Source organism: Malania oleifera, chromosome 7 (genome assembly GCF_029873635.1).
Source record: "Malania oleifera isolate guangnan ecotype guangnan chromosome 7, ASM2987363v1, whole genome shotgun sequence".
In the NCBI taxonomy this organism is placed as follows: domain Eukaryota; kingdom Viridiplantae; phylum Streptophyta; class Magnoliopsida; order Santalales; family Ximeniaceae; genus Malania; species Malania oleifera.
This window is the reverse complement of record NC_080423.1, coordinates 1,430,749-1,453,117: the sequence shown is the minus strand read 5'-3', so window position 1 is coordinate 1,453,117 and position 22,369 is coordinate 1,430,749. Positions and strand designations below refer to the sequence as shown.

General features: G+C 37.4%; 1 protein-coding gene across 2 annotated transcripts in view; it reads left to right on the top strand.

The window, feature by feature from the left end:
* The window catches only part of LOC131159322 (uncharacterized), a 33,235-nt gene that overhangs the window by 8,263 nt on the left and 2,603 nt on the right, over nt 1-22,369 (top strand). The window contains exons 5-11 of one of the 2 annotated variants that reach the window (XM_058114123.1): nt 9,789-9,892; nt 11,546-11,583; nt 13,661-13,896; nt 14,427-14,520; nt 14,640-14,830; nt 18,594-18,813; nt 21,725-21,892. In XM_058114123.1, the coding sequence (XP_057970106.1) occupies nt 9,789-9,892; nt 11,546-11,583; nt 13,661-13,896; nt 14,427-14,520; nt 14,640-14,830; nt 18,594-18,813; nt 21,725-21,892 (1,051 nt within the window). Of the gene's footprint in view, nt 1-9,779; nt 9,893-11,545; nt 11,584-13,660; nt 13,897-14,426; nt 14,521-14,639; nt 14,831-18,593; nt 18,814-21,724; nt 21,893-22,369 lie in introns of both variants that reach the window. The other variant, XM_058114122.1, reaches the window with a different exon arrangement.

The window sequence follows — 22,369 nt, the reverse complement described above, 5'->3', positions numbered from 1 at the left end:
TAACATACTATTATTTTTTCTTGGATATAAAATTCATTGTATTGGAATAAATTGATATTTTTCTGTAATATATCGGAAAACAATTTCCTCTGATGAATTATTTTATGGCTTAATGCATGTTTGACAGAGTGCTGACATTTGTAAAAAATTTTGGTGCCCTATTCTGTGCTTGTCTGTTCTCGAATGAAATCAGGTTTGGGAGGTCCAGAGTTGGCTTGAATTTATCACATGCAAAAAATGCAAAATCTTCATGCTGTTTTTCAATTTTTTGTCAATCAATCTCCATGAGCATGTGGGTTATGTTTAGGGCTGCGAACAAATCAAACCACTCATAAGCGGCTCGGGAGCTCGGCTTTGCAAGAGTTCGTTTGGGATTGTTTATTAACAAAATGAGCAATTCCCCAGCCTAGTTTACAGGCTTGTTTAATAAACAATTTGAGCTTGAACACAGACGGGCTCAGCTTGTAAACAGCTCGTTACTGGCTCTATTGGGCTTGTTTATTAGGATTGATTTAGGCTTGTTAAGAGGCTTCATAATGGGCCTGTTAATAGGGTCAAATAAAGTTTGGAGTGGGCTAAGTGCTCATCAATATAAATTGGCCAAACTCAATCTTAAGGCTAAGGCCCACGGACCAAGCTCGGCAAGATGCTTGCTGCACCTACATGTAGAGCTTAAAGAATCAAACAATTTAAAAGAACAAGCTGAGACTGAGCCTGAGCCTGAGTCCGCAAATGAGCAAAGGATGAGCCAATAATTTAAATTTTGAGTTCAGCCCGACCTTTTGAGCTCAAATTGAGCAGAGTCTGAGTCGAGGTTTTTCCTTTATCAAGCTGAGGCGAACTTGTTGAAGCTTGGCTCAGCTTGTTTGTAGCTCTAGTTATGTTTGGTTTGTGGAATGTCTATTTCTAGGAATAAAATAGTTGCAATATAGGGATTTGGTAGTTATAAAAGAAAAAATATTGTCATCATAAAGCAAATGACAACTGAAAATTTTTAGTAATCTATAACATTGAATATTCAAGGAATGACTATTCCCAAAGTTCAGTGTGGGAATGTCTATTCCAATTCAACTGGATGGAATAATACAAACTTTTGCATGGGTGACTTTCTTGTACATTGTTATACTTCTATACTATTCCTATTCGTGACTTTCTTGTACATTATTATACTTCTATATTATTTCTATTCCACTCCTATCTTATTCCATTCCAAGAAACAAACATAACTTTATAATAACTAGGATCAAGGATACTTTGCAAACTATTTATTTACTTATTTTCTATAACTTGAATAAGTAGAAATCATTTGAGTGATGGAATGACCAGGGGATTGGGCTCTAGTAGTCAGTGGGTCTCATTGTTGGGGATATACATGGTGAAAACTAGGATTGTTGGTTTGTTAGTGAAGGATGCATTATCCTCCCTTTTTCATCTCTTTTTTTTTTTCTCCCTTAATATATTCTTTCTTTTATCTTAAATAAAAAAAAAAAAAAAACTAGGATGGCTATGTGAGTATATTGACATAGATTATTGCTAAATCTTTGGCTATACGTATGATTTTTTTTTTTGTTTTGGGTGATAATAAAGAAGCTATATTAGATAGAAAGAAGAGAAGGTACAACATGCTGGAACAAGGAGTCCGCGAAATAACAACAGAATACCATCAAAGAAAAAAGAAAAAGAGAAAAAATTAAAAAAATCACAAAATAAAACTAGACTAAATTAACCAAGGAAACCCATTTCAAATCCTTTCCATAATAATTTATTGAACTCTTCAAATTCACTAGACTCTCTTTGACCCTTAATCTTTTGACTTTTGCCACCATCCAATCGCACTTCATTTTTTCTAAAATCAGTCAATTTTAAATCTATTTGATCCAAATGATCTTGGGCTTCTAGGTATATCCTCCACCAGTGAGGCAAAATTCCATCCCTACGCTGTAAATTATTACCCAGTCCATCATTTTCAAAAATAGATACTCCCTCTAAACCTTCTAGCTTGGCTTGATGAACATAAGATAAATCCCCTAGTTCATCACAAAAATCAGAAACATAATCATATTGTTCTCAAATCTCATCCAATAACAATCCCCCACCAGAGTCAAACTCACTAATATCGACGCTCTCTGAATCTGAAAAATCTCCCCATTTCTTTATTTTATTTCCTTTACTTGCTCCATTGCTACCCCCAGTTTCCTTATTTGCCTAAGATTCTTCCACTATGCTAAATTCTCCTTTAGAATCTCTCCTTAATATCTTTGGCACCGACTCACCAGGTTTTTCTCTCTTATCATCAAACACCTTCCTCATCTCTGCACCCATATGAGCTACCTTCTGACAAGCATAAACCTTGTTGTCCTCAAATCTGTTAGAATTTGGACAAAAAAATCAGAATTCCCCACCCCCACCCCCAAGACAGCTTCTAATTTTTTACTCCTTTCCAACCCACCTTTTAATCCCCTCTTGGACACTAGTCTTATCTTTAACATCACAATCTTGTTTTGAAACTAACTTGCTACTGTTCTGATTTTGTTCCAAAGCTTGATCATTTCAATTTGTATCTTGGAGAGCTGGACCCTGTGAAAGAAGTCCACTATCAAAAGGTAAAAAGTCCCCCTTCCCACTTATCAACTCCTGAATACTAGGAACGGTATTTTGGGCCTGCACATTACTGGCATCCAGCAGGGAAGTACCTGAATCACCTTGTTCCTTCAGCATGGAACAGAAAAGATGTGGTCCTCCCTTAATTTCCATATGACTGCCCACATCCAACTTAGCTAAATATTGGGCTTGCTCAAATAATTGACCCAGTTTATACAAGAGAGAAATACCTCCTTTTTCAATTATTTGGGCCAGATCCAACACAAGAAAACAAAAAAACTCCCTGCCCCCTCCTCTTCGCGATCTCCTCCCCAAAAACAGCCCTAGCTGATTTTGGAGTTATGCGCAGCTCCCCACCGGAATCCTAGCTTCCTTCGCATTCTGGTAGTTGATTCCAGTTGGTTAGTCTGGAACCTGTCTTTGAGAAACCATAATCCTTCTTCTGTATGTACCTCCACACCTACAGCACTGCTCCTCTTCCGACCTTTCTACCTTGATTTTCAAATAGATCTTGACTCCTGCAACCTTCACCTTCCCCCTTTTTCACCTTCTCGCGGCACCTGACTCCATGATCTGGGATGAGAAAAACCATCTGCAGCTACACCCCCAAAATCCTTCTGAAATTCCTTAGCCAACTTGCTGAAATTGCTTGTGAAGTGTTGCCACTTCTCACCCTTTGGCCATCAGGAATAAACACTGAAAATTTTTTACATTCCACCCCAACCCTAACTCCAGCAACTTCCCCACCTTCATCCACCTAATAGACAGTCAATACTGTGTGATACCCTTGCGCATACATCAAAATCCCGTCCATCTGACTGAATATCGACAATCCATCAGCAAACCAGGATGCAGCCTCTTGTGAAAACCTAGCCCACCTGTTTCAGACAACATTAGTCTCAAACACAAGCAAAGATGAAAACCCCCTGTCCTTGTCATCCTCCGATCTTTATCATTCAATTCAACATACCCTACAGCCTAGCAGTAAACTTCATTGCAGCGTATGCAGATTTTTTCGCAAGAGACGAAGAGAGAGAATGAAAGAGAGAAGTCAAGACATCCGTGACCTTCCCACTCTGAGCCTTGAAGATTACCATTGAAGAAGAAGCTTTGACCTTGCGAGAGCTTTTTCGAATATGTAGCCACAAACTTGCAGTCTTGCACACAGTAGGTTTCCACTACCTTCTAATGAGCTTATCGTTATACTAACTGGGAAGTACCAGGGCCAAAGAATTGAAGAAGAAGAAAAATATTCCTCTGATGAGTTGCTGCTTCTGGTCTGTCTCTGCTTTGGCAACTCCTCGGGTTGTTGAAGCAGCACCAGCTACCTTTGAAACCCTAAGGAGATTTGTGACAGAGGGAGGAAAAATTGTTCTGCACGAGAGAGCTCGAGAGCACTGTAAATTATGTGAAATGGGCAACTAGAAACTCCTCTTGTTGCTTTTTAAGATCTTCAATCCAGCAAGCCATCTTCATCTATTTTCAGGTTGATTATACTTTCATACAGATGATATTTTCTTGAAACATTTTTCTGAGAATTTGATTCCTGGATGGTATGGCATATCTGCTTTGCAGTGTTAAAGAAAATAATATAATTGGACGCCACTTCTGCTTTTTGCTATTTCATAACTAAGTCATGATCAAGCAGTTACCCCAGACCTGGCTTTGTAACCTTCTGATGTTGAAGAAGGTGGGTCCAATGTCAAGTATTCAGACTTCCCTCTAGCTCTAATATAAACCTTCACAGTCTGGGCCCAAATAATATAGTTCTTTCCGTTCAACCTTACAGAAGTCATTTGCAGATATACTAAATCAGTTTCAGCAGTAGGCTGGACTTTAGCCTGGGCAGGAGATTTCTGAGCTTCCATAACTGCACAAGAAACAGATATTCTTAACCTCACAATCTACTGTAATCAATTTCTTAGAATATGAACTACAGGAAAACTGAATCAAAGAGCCAAGGAATGGTTGAACCTTTTAGTTGATGTAACAATCTGCACCAACCAAAAAAACAAAAGTTTCAGATGCTCTACATATCACAATAGATGAGAAACAAGTCCTTCAATGCATCAGAGGCAGCAGTTTACGAGCTGCTAAACTGGAGCAATGATCTGCAGAGGTACTCTAACACAGGAAGCAGTTCAAACACGTGAGATTCCTTTCAAGGTTATAAAAAAGAGATCTATATCAGACAAACAGCTCAGGACCAGAAGCCAGCCATTTTGTTGCTGCAAAGGAATGAACAACAGAAGAGAGAGGTTCTGCCTTTTGTCTGCTGCTTCTACTCTCCAATTGGTGGTGAAGGAAAGGGGATTTAGAAGAAAACGTGAGAAGAAAAACAACTGAAACATAAGTATGATCAGATGTTTCTACCACAACGTCCAACTTGAAGGACATGATCGGCTGTGGATTCTTGATCCGACATTTCTGTTAATGGAAGTGTTCTTGACTCGAGATCATTTATTCACTGGATTAAATGAAAGACTAAATTTATTTGGGGGAGGGGAGAGATAGAAAACATTACAAGAAAAGGAGGATATGACATCCTCTTAAACAGTGAAAAGGAACAAAGAAAACAAGGGAAAAAAAAAATCAATGCAATAAGGGTTTCCAATCCTGCCAAATATTAGTTGAGTACGTTTCTTCAAATGAAATGCTCTGGCAGCAGATGGCAGATGCCCACAAAGAAGTCACGAAGAAGCAAGGAGAATTATACGAAGATCCTTCAATTAATGTTCTGATTCTCATTTAGGTTAGGAGGAGGAGGAGGAGGAGGAGGAAGAAGAATAAGAAGAAGAAGGGGGGTTGGGGGAAGAAAGAGTGGAGAAGGAAAATGAGTGATTGTTTCTCTTTTGGAGAACTTACCCTCTTATAAAATTAAGATACTTATTATATATCGATCTACCTCTTATAATATTAAGATACTTATTATCTATCTCAATATTAAGATACTTATTGTATATGCTTTTAATGATAAAAAAAAGATACATATTATATATATAAAAACTCTCATATGCTTGATGACTGGACAAATAACCCCTGCTATAATTAATTGACAGTTGACCCCTTTACTAATTAAACACTTCTATTTAACCTCCTAACAGTAACAATTTTGAACTCAGATTTTGTAGAGAATTTATTTTGTAGATGTAGATGAATTGTTTCCTTTGCTCTTATTCCTGCACTAATCCCCCTTGAAGTTCTTATACGATGCGCACTTTTCTTATATAAAAGGGGCAGCCCGGTGCACAAAGCTCCTGCATATGCAGGGTCCGGGGCAATAATGAAATAAAATTATTAAGAAAGGAAAAGGAGATTACAACCTGGAAGAGGATTAGCAATCCTCAAGAGATAGAAAACAAAAAAAAAAAGAACCTAATTAACAACTCGAACAAGAAACCACCTTTGTAAACCTCTGCATTCATAATTCACCAAACACTCAAACTTGCTAATTTATGCTGTCCCTTCTTCAATTTCCTTTTACCCCCATCCAAGCACATTTCATTAGCTCAAGACTAGAAAACCTCATTCATCAATTATTGAGCTTGCAAGTCCTTCCAAACTACTCAACTGTTTGGGCAAAATCCATCTTTGCACTGCTGCTCCATAGCCATTTCATCCTTCTCAATATTAAAAGTGCCCTCTAAACCTTCCATCGGGATGGTGGACTTATGATATATCTCAAGTAAACTACATGATTGAGAATTATAGCGACACTGTTCTTGAATGATGAATCTCATCCAAAGCAGACTGCCTTCATCTGCATTCACTATATCAACACTATCGTTATCCAACATATTACCCCATTTCCCCTTCCCTTTACCTTTGCTACTCCTCACATCTGTGCCTCCCTTCTGAATACTCTGGGCTTTCACAACACAGAGAGCACTTTCAACATTGTTTCTCGCATTTTTCTGTTGTCTGGAAGAATTATCTTGCTTGTCCACCTGGCATGCATAAACCCTCTCAAAATTCCTTCCCTTACCGGTAGATTTATCCCCCTCATCATCAGCAATCCTTTGGATATCATATGCACCTCCTTCGTCTACCCTAGTGTAAGTCTCTCCCTTAGCTAGTGCCAGTGGTGGTTTCTTAATCAAGCCTCGCCCTGGCAGCAACCCTCTCTAACCGAAAATGCAGGAGCATCAACTGAAATCCCAAGATTCACTGAATGGCTACTGCCCCTTATTGGAATTTTCCCTGCCGGATTCACCCTGTCAATCCTTCTGTGCCGTGCTGTGGAACACTTTGATCCCCTTTCCTGCAATATGGATGTGGGGTTAACCCTGTTCTGCAAAAGGGGTAGGGCTGGCTCCTTCTTATGCGAGAGTTAGCTGTACTGGGCTTATTCAATTCCTTTCTAAAACTTGAAATGGGCTGATTACCTCCTTTTTTGAGGATTAGAAATTATGGCCTGACAAGGAAGCTCATTTAGTTCTTTCTACGAGCCCAAGCCTGATCCCTCTCATCCACCTCACACTTAACTCTGCTGCCACCCACTGAGTATAGGGCCTCTTGATTTCGCAACCGTGCTCATACTTGGGCCTGCTTTGTCCTTTACTCAGGGTTAGTCCATTTACTCAATAATATGCACAGATGAAGGACAATACTCGGCACCCTTAGAACTACTTAAGAAATAAATAGTTATTGCATAAAGTACTTAAAATAAGTACTCATGTAAAACGTTGTCAACCCCTGTGAGCTGTGTTGCAAAACCCTAGCCGCTGCTGCCATCATCCACTTGCCCTCTTCTGCAACTCTTTCCTCTTACTGCCTCAATCCATCCCTTGCTTATCTTCCTGTGCATAACATTGCCATACTATGCACAGAGATGATCGTTTTTCTGCATAAACCATCTTCCTTCCATGATTGAGTTCTCAAAGCCTTGTAAATACCCCTTTTCCATGGCCTTTTTCAATTGCCTCAATCAGTGTCATTCACCTACAAGGAAGATCCTTGCCTTAACCCTCCACCAATGTTTGAAACTCCCTCAAAAAACTACTCCAACCATCGTCATGAGCACCTTCTGGGATGAAAACTGGAAACTTTTTCCAATTCCACCCAGAACCTAATTCCAGGAATTTTCCTTTCCTCTTCAATCTATTCACCATCTGATACTCCACCCTCCCAAATCTTATTTTGCAGGGGAATCTTCCCAACCACCCCACAACTGATGACAAGCCATCTGTGAACTGTTGGGCTGCCGCCAAATAATTCCCAACCCATCAATTATGAACCAGGTTTCTCTTAAACAATGGAAACAAAGCCACCCTCCCCTGTTCTCTCTAAACTCAGATCAAAGGATTTTTCCTTCGACCTGGACTGTTCTCCAAGGCCCACCTTCTCTTCATGGCAATCAGTAGCCATTATCAATCAAAAAGCCAGACAGGAATGAGGGCTATGAGAGGGAAGAGAGGAGAGGAAGTGAGAATGAGAGAGTGTAACATTTTCCTCCAGTCAATTCATGCCTTTTTTATAATAAAAATCCAAGCTAGTGAGAAAAAAAAAAAAAGCCTTTCCCCCTCCTTGGTTTTACAAAAGAATGTTATATGCCTTTCATTTTTCCAATCTATTTTGCACTTTGTTTTGGCAGAAAGTTATTCATCACCAGAAAAGATAAATAATTACCAAGAATGGAGGATAAGTTATCCTCTCCTAAAAACAATCAGAATACAGTTATGGTAATCCCCAATCCCTCTGTAGATCAGACAACATAACTCCCCGAAAGAACCCCGAATAGTGTGCCCAAAAGGAAGCAAGAAGCTCTATCCCATAATAAATGTGAAGGAGTTGTTTTGCCATTAAAAATCCTCACATTATCTACAACTTCCAAAAAACATGCAAAAGTAGTGCATCCCCACAAGACCATCCCTTTCTTACTCCTCCAAAACCCCTATATTGTACCAACAAAAAAGTGGTAACAGTCCATGGCAGCGCCATTGCACTCATTAAAACTGAGAAATATTGGCCCAAAGCTACTTAGCCACCCAACCATGGAGAAGCAGATGTTCACTAGTTTCACTCAACTCTAAACAGAATGCATATACCATATAGATAGCCTTATATGGCATCCTAACCTGCAAAAAATCATTAGGATCAAGCCTATTGAGAACCAGAATCCACAAGAGAGCCATGATCTTAAAAGGAACCTTAGCCCTCCAAGAGAAATTATTCAAGGGGAAAGAGAGAGTTCAAGGTTTTCAAAAGATGAGAGAAGAAAGATTTCATGGTGAAAGAACCAGTAGCATCCCCGATCCAAATCCTCGAATCATCCCTCACTCTAGGAACAGAAGAGTCCAACACTCAACAAAATGGTATCGACATCCGCATCTCTTTCATTGAGATTCTGACAAGTGAAATTGCAAGAAAGAGAGCCCTTCCCTAAGGAATAAAATGCATTATTGAGGCAGTGAAAATCCAATGAGATTCTCATTACCAACTCAAAACTGGGCAAGAAGGGAGAAGAAATGAGCAATCTGTGAGATAAACTTCCAGGGGCTTGCGTAAGAAGCATCAGTCTGCTATAGTTAAGTCTCATTCTGGCTTTCATTGAGTAAACTGTTTTGCTTCTTTGTTTCTAAAAGACTTTTAGGGTAAGTAAAGTATGCTAGTTAGTCTCATTCTCAAGACAAATCCATTTTAGGAGGAGGCATTGCATCTGGCCTTGCATATGATTTTTATGAAGAGAGATTGAAATAGGTTACTTAGTATCAGCTGTAGCGCCATGCAGTGAATTGGACTTTTTTTTAACCCAGAGTAGATGCAGTCAACCACCCTGCAGGGTGTCACAGAATTGAAGAATTAAATTGTGTTCATTCACTACAAGCCCACTATGTGAGCTGGAAATGACAGTAATCCACTGCTCTTTACTATGAAGCGGCCTGGTTGAATTTTTAAACACTCTCCTGTTCCAAGAAAATTGCAAGAGGGATGAGACACAATGCCTTTCTCTTCTCCTTGGTTGCTGGAATCCTGCGTGAATTGGAATATTAAATTATATTAGTAGTGATACGAAGTGATACGAAGTGATATTAGTGCATGAATATAAATCATATCATCCAAGGGATAGAAATTAAATATTTGGTGGAATATCTTTTATTATATGTGTTTCTTTTCTTTTCTGTTTTTTTACACATGCCTTTTTCGAACGTCTTTGATTCTTATGGAAATTATGTTAGTTGCTTCAGGTGGTTGATGACATTCATGCTGAATCTAAAGATGAGGATCCTGTGGAATGGGTTTCATATTGGAAACCAAATATTACAATTAATTTGGTTGATGATTTTACGCGGTATGTTTGCTTCCATGATCACTTCTCCATAATGTTTGTAAAGAGTTTGCATATTGCTTCTTTGGAACAAATGATTGCACTTTGCAGTTTGCAGTTTCCTATTTTAGTTTTTTTGACTGGGGGACTGTTTGATTTAGGAATTAGGAACTAGCTCCTTCTTGTAAAATATGAGTATTTCCATCACATAAATTTGCCAGTATGTCCTTACTGTTTGTCTGATAAGATATTGATTTCTTACTGCAGTTATTGAAAATGGAAAATAATAGCCTTCCCAGCTTTTCTAGAAGTGGTTTTTCTGAGGTGTTTCTTCATAGAGTTTAATGTAATTAGAACTTAAAGTAAAATTTTTGGGGAGTCTTGGGGTTACCACTAGTGTGGAGAGTTTTAATATTTTTTTTTATTTGAGATTGTGGCCTCATGGATATTCCTTGTTCTCATTGTTCATGTGGACCATAGGACATCAGCGGGGTGTCCTGTGCTTTTAGATTCTAATCTTGTGGAGTGGGGTTTTGTGCTTTTTAGGTTTTGAAACATATAGCTTTTGCATGATTCTTTGGGCAGTTTTGTTGAGACTTGGTGAAAAAGAAGTTCAGTTATAGGGATGGGGAAGTTTTAGGTTTATTAATAAATTAAGGCTGTGGAGGAAAAATTGAAAGCTTGGAACAAATTTTATTGTTGATAGTTATGAGAGGATAAGTGGTATTTCACAAGGAAGAAGGGCATTGACAGGTTAGAGGAATGTGGGTGGTTGGATGATGAGGATAGGTCTAGCAAAGTTTGTTTGCACAATGATTTGGATGAGATTCTCATTAGTGAGGATGTTAGTTGACGATAAATCCTGAAGAACTGGGTATAGGATGGTGATTATAATTCTCGATTGTTTCCTAGGGTAGCTAATGGTGGAAGAGGGAAGTGAGGCACTAAGCAGTTAGAGTTAGGTTCTACTGTCCAAGACATTGGAAAGGAGATTACTGGATTATAATTATATAGAGAGGAGGTTCAGGGTAGGCTAATGATTAGAGGGCTTGAATGGAGTCCCTGATTTAGGAGTGGAAAGCTCACATGCTAGAGGGGCATTTTGATACGTAGGTACAATTGGTGGTGTTTGAGATGGGCCTGAACAGTTTCATGCTCTCACTATGCTTTTTCCAAGAATAGGTGAGATATTATTAAAGAAGACATTGTGATTTCACCAATTTCATCTTAATGGTGTGATTGGGAGAAGTGTGAGTTTTACTTTTATTGTGCTTTTCCCGTCCTTCCGAAGAAGGATCATTCTCATAAGGTGAAGGATTAGAGTTCAATTAGTTTGGTTATTAGTCTTACAGACACATCTACATAGAAAAACTTGGATATAGTCATGGAGGTAGTGAATGAGGATTTGATATACCTCCATTTTTAGAGGTTTGTATCGAGTAGAATGGTCGAAAAGGATTCATACAATCAACCCTACATAGTTGTACCCAAAGCTTTTTTTTGGTTGATTTTTAATTGCATTTTTCAGCTGTAAAATTTCCTTTTGAGATTTGCTGCAAGATCTGTTAATTGCATGTTCTTCTTGTTTCTTACTTCTGTACCTCTGTTTATATATTCATATACTTTCTATTAGTATTTGTGCTTGTTGAAATGCTAATTTTTGTTGATCCATTGCAGCTATTCCCAGAATGCTGTTCCACCAAATATTGCTCCTTGTATCCTTGAATATTTTACCATAGTTTGTTTAGAAGTATTTATGTATTACTACATTTAAATTTCTTTGAAATTGGCTATTTAGTGATTGCATATTTGCATTGCATTTGTTATATGACAAATATTTCGACTCTTTCCATCCCTTTTCATATGCCACATGTTCATGTACCCACATACCTACGTGCCCATGTGTGTGGTGCACCTATATACATACCCAAGCTCATTGGCCCACTTTCTTGAGATTGCATACCTTTATGCATGTAAGCATGCATTGTAAGCCATCTAAGGTTGGAATATGTTTCACCTTATTCATGATTTCTGTGTTAGCACTAGTTAAGATGGGATGAGACTAATCTTGACATGCATATAGCACCATAAAAAAATTAATTGTATTAAGGTAGGAGAATAAATTACAACTAAAAGAGAGATAAGGAATCCTAAAAAAAAAAATCAAAAACAGCAAAAGGAAAAACAGAAGAAATTAAACTAAAAAGAACTAGATAAGAAAGCCCTCTTTAAACAATTAAGCCCTTCCCGTTGTAATTCACTGAACACTACAAGTTAGCTAATTCCTGCTGTTCTTTCTTCGTCTTTATTTTACCCCGTCCAAATAAACTTCATTGCCTCCACAACTAGACAACCACAGACCACCATCGTGATCAAAATGACTGGTGCCATCACTCTTACTATCAGATACATTAACCCATTTTTTTTTTTCCTTTCCTTTGCTAGCCCTCTCATTTGTATCCCCCTTTTTACCACTCTAAAGTCCATAATGCACAAACTTTCCTCAGCATCTCTTCATAAAATAATCACCTCGCTTGGACTAAAAACCTTGTTGCATATGCACATTCACCATTGGCATACATACCCTTTTTTTTAGAGTTTTAGCAGTAGGTGTAGTCATAAAAATGTTTCTTCGTTTCTTAGGGAATGAAAGATTGAAATTAACTAATGATACTTTTATGTCATTTACCCTATAATTCAGCATTAAGGGACTTTCCCTCTACATTCAAAATGTTGTTGTGTGCCTATTGAAAAATAAAGAGGGGGGGTGGGGGGTGGGAATGCAGGAACTTGTGCAGTTGTTGCCATTACTGACAATCCAGCCTATTGAAGTTTGTTTAGTACCTAAGTTGGAATTAGCGAGGTCTCACAAAGTGCACCTGTAGTGCTTTTTCAGATGTGCACTTATCTCTGAAATGGATAAAATCTACAATGTTTGGAGAAGTTCCCAATTACTGTATTTGGTGAGCTAATAATTGCATTTAGGATTGTAAATTTAATGTGTTCTATAGATATATAGATATAATAATGGCATTTGGATTTTCTTTTTGTGGTTATTTTTGTAAGTGTAAAAGCCAAGTTTTGGCAAGGAGGAGCCCAATAGACCCGTTGATTTATTATCTCGACCCCTTCCCCCTTCCCACCCAAAAGGAAATAAAACAAAATAATTAGTTTTGTTTTTTTGTTAAAAGAAAAAATTGGAAACATCATTGTGGTAGAATCAACATATAAAAAAAATCATATCTTCAAGTAAAATTAAGAAATTTGCTTTTTTTTGCTTGTGCTTAAATATATATTTTTATAAAAAAAAAATTATTAGAGAAGGGGAAAAAAGTACAGTCAAAACAAGAAAAGAAACAGGGAGATTAAGAAAATCCTCTCAGAATACCGTAAGGAGAGCAAAACAGAAAACCCAAGAAAAGCAATTAAAGACAGAAAAATTTTACTGGATCAAGGCATTCCATTCCCATTGTAGATCTGCCAAAGCATTCCAACTCTATTTTTGTGTACAAATATTTTAGGGAACACTTCTAGTTAGTAAAATCTGGATAAATTTATAATATTTATTTATATAAAACTTTTTCCATTTTTCTTTTGTTTGGTAATTACATCCCCCGCCTCCCTTTTTTGAATTAATTGTGTTGGTTGTTCAGACACAGACAGGATGTTGTTGTCTTTAAGGATGAGGTGTTTTTACAATTTACAGGAACTTGCCTGTGAACATGTTTTCAATTAAAATATGGGAAATTGAAGTCACTACTGCAGTATTCAGCTCCTTGACTATGATTTTAGACATAAATGTTGAACCCAGTACCGGGAACTATTATCCAACCATATTCTTCAATGAATTTTGGTTACTCAGGGATAAATTGATACCAATCAATGAGACCGTGTCTGAACTCCCTCTAAATTTAGAGGTGGGGCCAATTAGTTTGACCAAGTGGCAACTATTTCTGCAGATTGATCAATCATTTCAGATTCACCGAAGTTATGGAAGCATGCTTGAAGGCGAGGCTGATGAACTTAAGGTAATGCTAACTTTTTCTTGTTATTGAGATAATTATCATTGGCAATGAGGGTCAGAAGCCTCGTTTTACAAGAACTCAGAATTGACATTGTGTTTGGGAGAGCCTTGGGTTTGGAGGTGTGTGGAATTTCACTAAACTCAACTTGTCTTGCATTTGTCTAAATCCACACAAGTCAAACACAAGGCTTGATCTCCAGGCTCCCAAACATGGCATTAGAATATTTGTATTCACTTCAGAGTAGACTGAGTCTGCATAAGAGATCGGGCTGGGATTTGACTGATTGCTAAAACTTTTGACCATGGCTGGTTTGCATCTTATTTAGCCAAAATGCTTAATTCAATCAAAGCTTCTTCAAGGATAACATTGTCGGATTTTGCTGTGGTTTACACCCTATTTGAGTTATGTTGAGCAGTGGTTACACCCTCTATTTTTACCCTAATATTGTAATGTATCTAGTAGGCCACATTTTTTACAACTATACTGCAAGTTCCATACCAATATGGTTCTAATTTATAAGCTAATATTTTCAGAGGGTATTCTTGGAAGGAAATCCTTACCTCCTGGCGATTACAATGGTTGTTTCGTTACTTCATTCTGTGTTCGACTTCTTAGCATTTAAAAATGGTAATGACAATTAGCTGCCTAATAGCATGCTTGTTATTTTCACTCTTGGATTGACCTTTGAGGCTTCTGTGGTGTTCTAATGGAGGATATAATCTCTCTGTCTTTGGTTTTTGCCTCAGATATTCAATTTTGGAACAAAAATAAGTCAATGGAAGGACTCTCTGCAAAGTCAGTTGTTGTGAGCTTTATTTGTCAGCTGATTGTCTTCCTTTACCTGCTCGATAATGATACTTCGTGGATGATACTTGCAAGTTCTGGAATTGGTTGCTGTATTGAGTTCTGGAAAATAGGGAAAGCAATGCACATAGAGGTATCATTTCTGATTATGTGTTGAGGTTTTCTCCAAGTTTTAAAATAGGCCCAAATTATTTATTTGCTTTTTGATATGTTGATGATGTATAAAAGGGCACTTTAAAAAAAGATAAATAAATTGAGAAATATATTAAAAACATAAAGGCGGAGCTTGGAAACTAAGGCGAAGCTTGAATACTGCCCTACTCTATAAGTGACCAGGAGTAGTGGAACACTAAAAATTCTAGGAAAAAAAATGTACGTCTCCAAAGAGTCTTCTCCTCCACTCTATTATCAAATCCCTTTGAAATGATGAAGGCTTAATCTCTCTATAGATGATGAACGAACCCTCTGCTTCACAATAATTCATAACAAATTGTTCCAAACACCCCATGAGAAGATACAGTGCAAAAAGCAAATGTGAGCTGGTCCCTCCACATTCCACTTCAGTGGCTCGGTACACACTTTTGAGGAAGTACTTTATGTAGCCTTATTGTCTCAAACAAATTATACAAACCAAATTATACCTTATTTCTATCTAACATACTTTCATTGTTATTAAAAAAAAAAGGAATTATTTAGACCTGATTCCTCTTACATTTTTTTAGGATAATATGGACGGAAATAAATCATAAGATTTTTTGAAGGTGCAGATAGTTCTCTCAACATTTTAAAAATTAAAAGAAGAATTGGTTTCAGAATGCTTTCCTTTTATTCGGTCAGGAGCATTTTGTCAATGGTCAGGCGGCCATTGATCTTGTTGATTTATTCTCTTTCTAACTCCTCATCTTTGGGTTGCGTGGTTGTTCCCCCTTGCTGCTTCTGATGATATTTTCTCTTGCTTATGAAAAATATTAATCCTTGTTTGGAATGAAATCCAAATAAACACCATGATTTTGGAAGGATTCTTAGATGAAAAGAATTTAAAGAAAAAGAATATGCCTAAGGAATGCAAGTCAAGTGAGCAAATAAAGAATTCAAGAAAGATTCCTACAGGAATCCAGAATCCAACATCTTCTACGACTCTCCATGGAAGATCAGAAGGACCAAAGGAGTCAAAAACACTGAACTATGACATAAGAACATTATCTCCTCATTCCAATTTCTAGTAAAATAGAAGTTCTAAGAAATCAAATGGGAAAATCATGAATGTTTGACAAACTAAAGAGATACAACTCGGAAAATGGGGATTCTGATGCAGTGATTCTCCAAAATGAACCTCTCCCTGTTGCCAACTGTATAGTTCACTGTGGAAGAGATCTATGAAACTAACCTCCAAGGCATCATGTGGCTAACATTAGTTCCAGCTTTAGCATCTCAATCATTTTGTTGAATTCCTTATTTATGAATTACCTTAGGCCAAAAGAGGATTGTAAGGGGGAACACTGTAACCATATTCCTACTATGAGAGATGTTCTTAGACACCAAATTCCCTGGATCCAGCCTACTTACTCTTGGATTTCAATAAAAATATACCAGCTGCAACTAACAAGATGACCCCTCTTACTATCACAAATCTCTCAGCATCTCTAACCCATGAGTTGCACATGAATCCTAAATAGGGACAAATAATACAACTGTATTAAAGAGAGAGAAGCTTGATTCCAGTCCTCCGCCCATTCAATCTCCTCAAATGGACTCCTCAATCCCCAGGTCCCAAGAAGAATTTGAAGGAGCACTACCTTGATTGGCTTGAGCATTGGCCAGGATGGGCCAAGCTGGGTTTGGGTTGGTCAATGCATAAGATTAAGAAGACTTACCTCTGCCCAGGGCAAATCCTGCCTGGCATTGGGTCTAAGTTCTCTCCTGGGCTGACCAGTTCAAGATTGAGGACTGAATATTTTTAAGGGAAAAGGGAGGATATATAAGTTAATATATATGAATGAAAACTATTTTGACTGATAAAGGGACTTGAAGGCTGTAGGAAGCCCATACAAAAGGAGCAGCCCAACATGGAGTGGAAGAAGCTGAAGAAACTTCCTTCATGCCACATTGGTGGTAAACTTCCCATTTCATGAAATGTTTAGTTGCTCCCTACAGGGGCCTTGAACACTATCTTGGGCTTGAGTTCAATGTTTATGCCACCTCTGTGGCTTATGGAAGTGATCGAAGGGAAGGTATCTCCATGAATGCCCCCTCCCTCCCTCTTTTGTTACATGTTTAGTTCCTCTTCCTACGTGAGATGCACAAGTACTCCTAACATGTAATATCTTTTGACCTAAAGCAAACATAATTTTTATATTTATACCCCCAATTGACATCTATAAAACTTTTTTTCAGATCTTTGTCTACAATGCTTTCTATTACATCCATATGATATACTGATGTTTAAACACTATTTAAAAAATCTTCACTTGTCCCGTACCCATTTAGTGTTTTGCAGACCCTTGTCTCTTGTCTTACCTTTGTTGACTGCCCATGTCCAAAATAGTGCAGTTGGTGACATGGCATACCGGATTTGATGACAAACTAACCCACCCTTGACTATTTTTACTACTTCTGAAGGGGTGGTCTAAATGCAATATTTCACTTGTAGAGGAGCTCTGGCTAATAATTTGTAAGGATCCATATAACATATATTGAGAAGATGCACATTGGCTATCAGCTAACTAACTGAATCATCCTTTCTTGGGCTTGGGACCATCTGTGTGGGGGGAAGGGATTATATTGCTAAGCCCAACACAGATGAGTTGGCGCTATATATGCTTTACCTGCCCAACTTTCCCACAGATATGCCAGAGTTGGGTACTATATTTTCTCATGTTGTAATGCTTAATAAAATTGTTATCTCAATTTCTTTTTTTCTTTTTTCCCTAGTTTCTTTTAGTCTTGTGGAACTGTTTGCTTTTAGCTTGTACTCAATGTCTTTTTCTCCCTGATTAAATTTTATTTAGAAAAACGGCTAATTTTTCCAGCATTGATTAAAAGTGCATGTGTCATCTCTTATCCGGGAGAGTATTATGTGAAATTTTAGCATCTATTATCTAAAAACTTGTTTTGTGCACAAGGTACATTTGTGGAGGATTGATTTTAACATTGACTGGTTTCCATTTATAATATAATATGTTGAAACTATTGTTTAGATGATTTCTTAACCAATAGGATGGTCATTCTTTTGGTACTGTATTTTCTCGTGTTGTTTTTAATTCTTAATTAAATTCATTTCCATTAATGATGATGATGAATCCTTGAAGGACTTCTTGAAAAATGTTTTTTTCTCAAATTACTTTTTTTTCTTTTTCTAATTTCTTTGTCTTGTGGAGCTGTTCCTTTTTGTGCTTGTACTCATTCTCCTTCTCTCTCTTAATAACTTTTCTTTGAAAAAACAGCAAATTCTTCCTGCATTGATTAAAAGTGCATGTGTTGTCTACTGTCCAGGAGTGTTTTTTTTTTTTTTTTTGTGAAATTTTAGTATCTATTATCTAAGAACTTGTTTTGTACACACGGAACATTTGTGGAGGTTTGATTTTAACATTGATTGGTTTCCATTTATAAATATCATATGTTGAATCTTGTGTTTAGATGATTTTCTTTAACCAATAGGATAGTTACTCTTTTGGATATCCTGAAATTCTGCATAACTTTCTTTGCTATTTTGTCCGAGTGTGCCCAGTTTAGCATGGTGTCATTTCCTTGTTCTTAAAGCTTTACAGTTTTAGTTCATTAAATCTGTGCTTGGATTTACATATTTGGCATGCTAGGTTAAGCTCAATCCTGTTTTTTTCATGTACTGTATAGCAAATTTCCATATAATAATATTTTTCTGTTCATCTTCCCTGCAGATTGATAGATCTGGTAAAATACCTCTGTTGAGATTTCGAGACCGCGAATCTTATGCAGGGAACAAGACAAAGGAATATGATGATCTTGCGATGAAGTATTTGTCCTATGTGCTTTTCTTCCTTGTTGCATGCTCTTCTATCTACTCTCTCACGTATGAACGCCACAAGAGCTGGTACTCTTGGATACTGTCTTCACTGACGAGCTGTGTTTACATGTTTGGTAGGCCCTTGAATTCCTTTTCATAGTCTTCTGCTTCCTTATTACCCTGTTCATTTTGATTGGATCCTAGGCGTTGACATGTCCCCACAGGATTGGAAAAAGAAAGTGGATATGTTGATGTGGACAAGAATGAATCTAGGATTGAAAGATATCCTAGAGTGCCTGCTTTCGTTTTTGAAGATTTTATTAATTCTTTATTTATGTATGCATTCTGTTGATGATTGGGGACTTTAACCTTGAAAACACGTATGAAATAAAAATACTATACAAAAGCAGAAACAGTGCCTCAAAGATGCATAATGTTGCAGAAAATGTTCTGAACCCAATGCTCTTCTTAGAGATCTAGGAGTAGGGAGCCTTGCTTTTGCGGAGGAAGCCATGTCACAAGTTCCTCTGAAGATGTAGGATAACATTTTAGTAAACTGATAAGAAAAAATTTAGTAAACTGATCACTTGATTGCATTGAAAGGGTAATTTCTGCATTGAAGATCACGTCTATACTAAATTCTGACTTTCCTATCCCTTCAAAAAAGGCTAAAACTTTTGCCTTCACAGCATCGGCTTGCCCTTTTGGAACTAACAAGTAGAGCACACTGATACTTGTAGGCTCCCCTGCTCTATATCTGATCCTTGCACACACATCCTTGCTTTGTTTCCTTGGTTTACTTTGCCTAAGGAACAATGTTCTACGTTTCATTTGCAAGAATGGGCATCTAGTTACAACACAAGCCCTTTGGAGTTCATTTATTAGGTTTACCACTTAATTTTTTTTTCCCAGCTACTCAGAAAATTGGTGCTGGTTCATAGGATGATCTTTGGTGTTGGGAATGCTCCTTTATCTGTTTCTCTTCCTTGTCTTCTAGACTCCCATACCTTCTGAAGCCCTTGTTTTTTCTTTCTATTCTTTGGACGCAATTCTGTTTCTTGGGATTTTCATTTCTTTAGAAATCTTAGTAATAGGGAAGTAGATGCGCTATATAATCTAGTGGATTTTTACTCTCTTTAGTCTTCATTACAAAATGTATGCAAGGATCTGGACAAGGAGATAACTCTGGTCATTTTTCTTGTAGATCTTTCTTGATGCATTTGTTTAAAGCCTCCTAGTGAGACTTAAGGCTTGGTTTGTTGTTGTTTGTTTAAATCCTCTTGTGCTTTCTCTCTGGACAGAATTATTTGGCAAGCAACTGTTCCTTCAAAAATTACAGTCTTAATATGGATGGTGATTCTTAAAAGAATTGACTAATGATCTATTGCAGGTCAGGAGGCCTTACAAGGCATGCCGTCTGGACGTGTGTGTAGTGTGTAGATCTTCACAAGAGCATAATTCCCATATCTTTCTTCATTGTTAGATGCAATTTGCAAGGCTGCTGTGGGTAAACCTGTTTGATGTTTTTGGTGAGGTGTGGATGCATCCAGCTAATGTGGGAACTGGAAGCTTAAGGATTGATTTTTGCAGGTTTACAGGAGGTAAAAAGAAAAGAAATATGTGGCGATGTGGTTTGTTTTGCTAGTCTTTGGGTGTTGTAAACACAGAAATTACAGGATTTTCTGGGATAAATTTACTCCTCTTTTTCCTCGGGACAGAGTTGTGTTCTCGGCATAACCTTCTTTTTTTTTTTTTTTCAGTGGATCTTTCAGGGTTATTTCCTAGTTGATTTGTAGCATGGTTGGAGGGTTGGTTCAATTCAATCTTGGTTTTATTTTCCTGGAAGGTGTTTTTCCTCCTTTTTTAGGAGGATGCCTTGTCTGACCTGTGTTAGGATGCCTTGTCTAACCTGTGTTTTCTCTAAGTAAACCTTCTTTCTCTATTTAAACTATCTCAAAAGTGGGAAGTCAATAGGGCGCTGAAGACTCAGTGTTTAATCAATGATCTGCCCTAGTAAATATTGTTTCCATCATTCTATATTCCAATATAATAGCCAAAAATGCATGATTCCTTTGAATTGCCTCCCCTTCCTCTTTTGGTAGATATCAGACTCAGCAATGGACACCATAAGAAGAACGCAATTTCATGGAAGATATTTGGAGATTAAGCAAATTCCATTTTCTTTCTTGAAAATGAGATTGCCATAGTCACCTTCCTCACAAGCATAGTGATGGTCAGCGCTTGCACACTCAGGTGTTGGGGACCAAATCAGTCCAAACTACAAAGGGAATAATGAGAGTAACCAAGAGTCATATATCTAATTATGTATTGAGGGAAAAAAATCTGATGATGCATAACCTGTTGGAACTTGGTCTCAAAAACTCCATAATCTTGAAAGGTTGATGCAGTGTAAGAAAGGAACAAAGGCTCCATGATTTGGCGAGTTGCAAGCAAGATAAGTTTCTAATGCATGGTCAAACACACAGGAGGAATAGACAGGAAGAATCTTAATTTATGGGACATCGAGAATTTCTTAAATTTGCTCTTTCCAAATAACGCAAACTCTTTCTAGCTGGCATCTTCTGGTATTCTGTTTTGGTCTTGTTTAATTATACCCTTTTTTAGTCTTATTGCTCAGAAAAACTATAATCTCATTTTATGGGTCGTTGGGAATTTATTAAGTTTCCTCTTGCCAAATAATGCAAACTCTTCTTCAAGCTGGCATCTTCTGGTATTCTGTTTAGATCTTGTTTTAGACCCCCTTTTTTAGTCTATTGGTTTAGAAAAACTAATCTGTAAAGATTAATCCCTGTTTCTGTGATCATATGTGTGGAGGAAATATTTCTTGCTGTAGACACTTGAAAAATTATTTACCCTAGAATTTTTTTTCCCCTGTATTTTATTGGAAACTTGTTATTTTAAACAATTATGAATTCTCACCAGTTAAGTTTTCCCTTCATACATGTTGGCATATTTCTTGTCAATTTTCCAATTATTTTAATATATGAAGATTTAATTTGTCCTTTTTTTGGTGCTTTGCTGCAGGTTTTATCATGATGTGCCCTCAATTGTTCATAAACTATAAGCTGAAGTCTGTTGCTCACTTACCCTGGAGGCAAATGACGTACAAGTTCCTTAATACCATCATTGATGATCTCTTCGCGTTTGTTATAAAAATGCCAACACTACATAGACTTTCCGTCTTCCGCGATGGTGAGATACAATCTGTGCTTCATCTTCCTATAAAGACATATCATTTACCTTGAATTTCATGGTCCTGCCTGTTTGGTGGAAGTGCTGAAATTTTATTTTAATGGTTTAAGACTTAAAAAGTAGCACGTGCTGTGCAGTTAAATTTGTTTGATAATGCGCCATCATAGTCATGCAGCAGGCATGGTTGTAACCCCTCTATAAATATGGATAGAATATTTGTAGTTGAGTGGATGCAAAATGATCATGTGCCAAGTATTCTTTTAATGCAAAAGTACTCAGTGATGTCACTGTAATATCATCTCTCTCTTGAATATCACTTCCTCAGACGCCAACTGAAAATCCTCCACCACACCCCTTCGCACCACAACAAATCATACCAATCAAGAACATTTACCACAATAGTGAACAGAAGAGAAGATGACAGATCACCTTGATGAACCTCCCTCGTAGCATTAAAGCACAATTTGAGCTTATCAT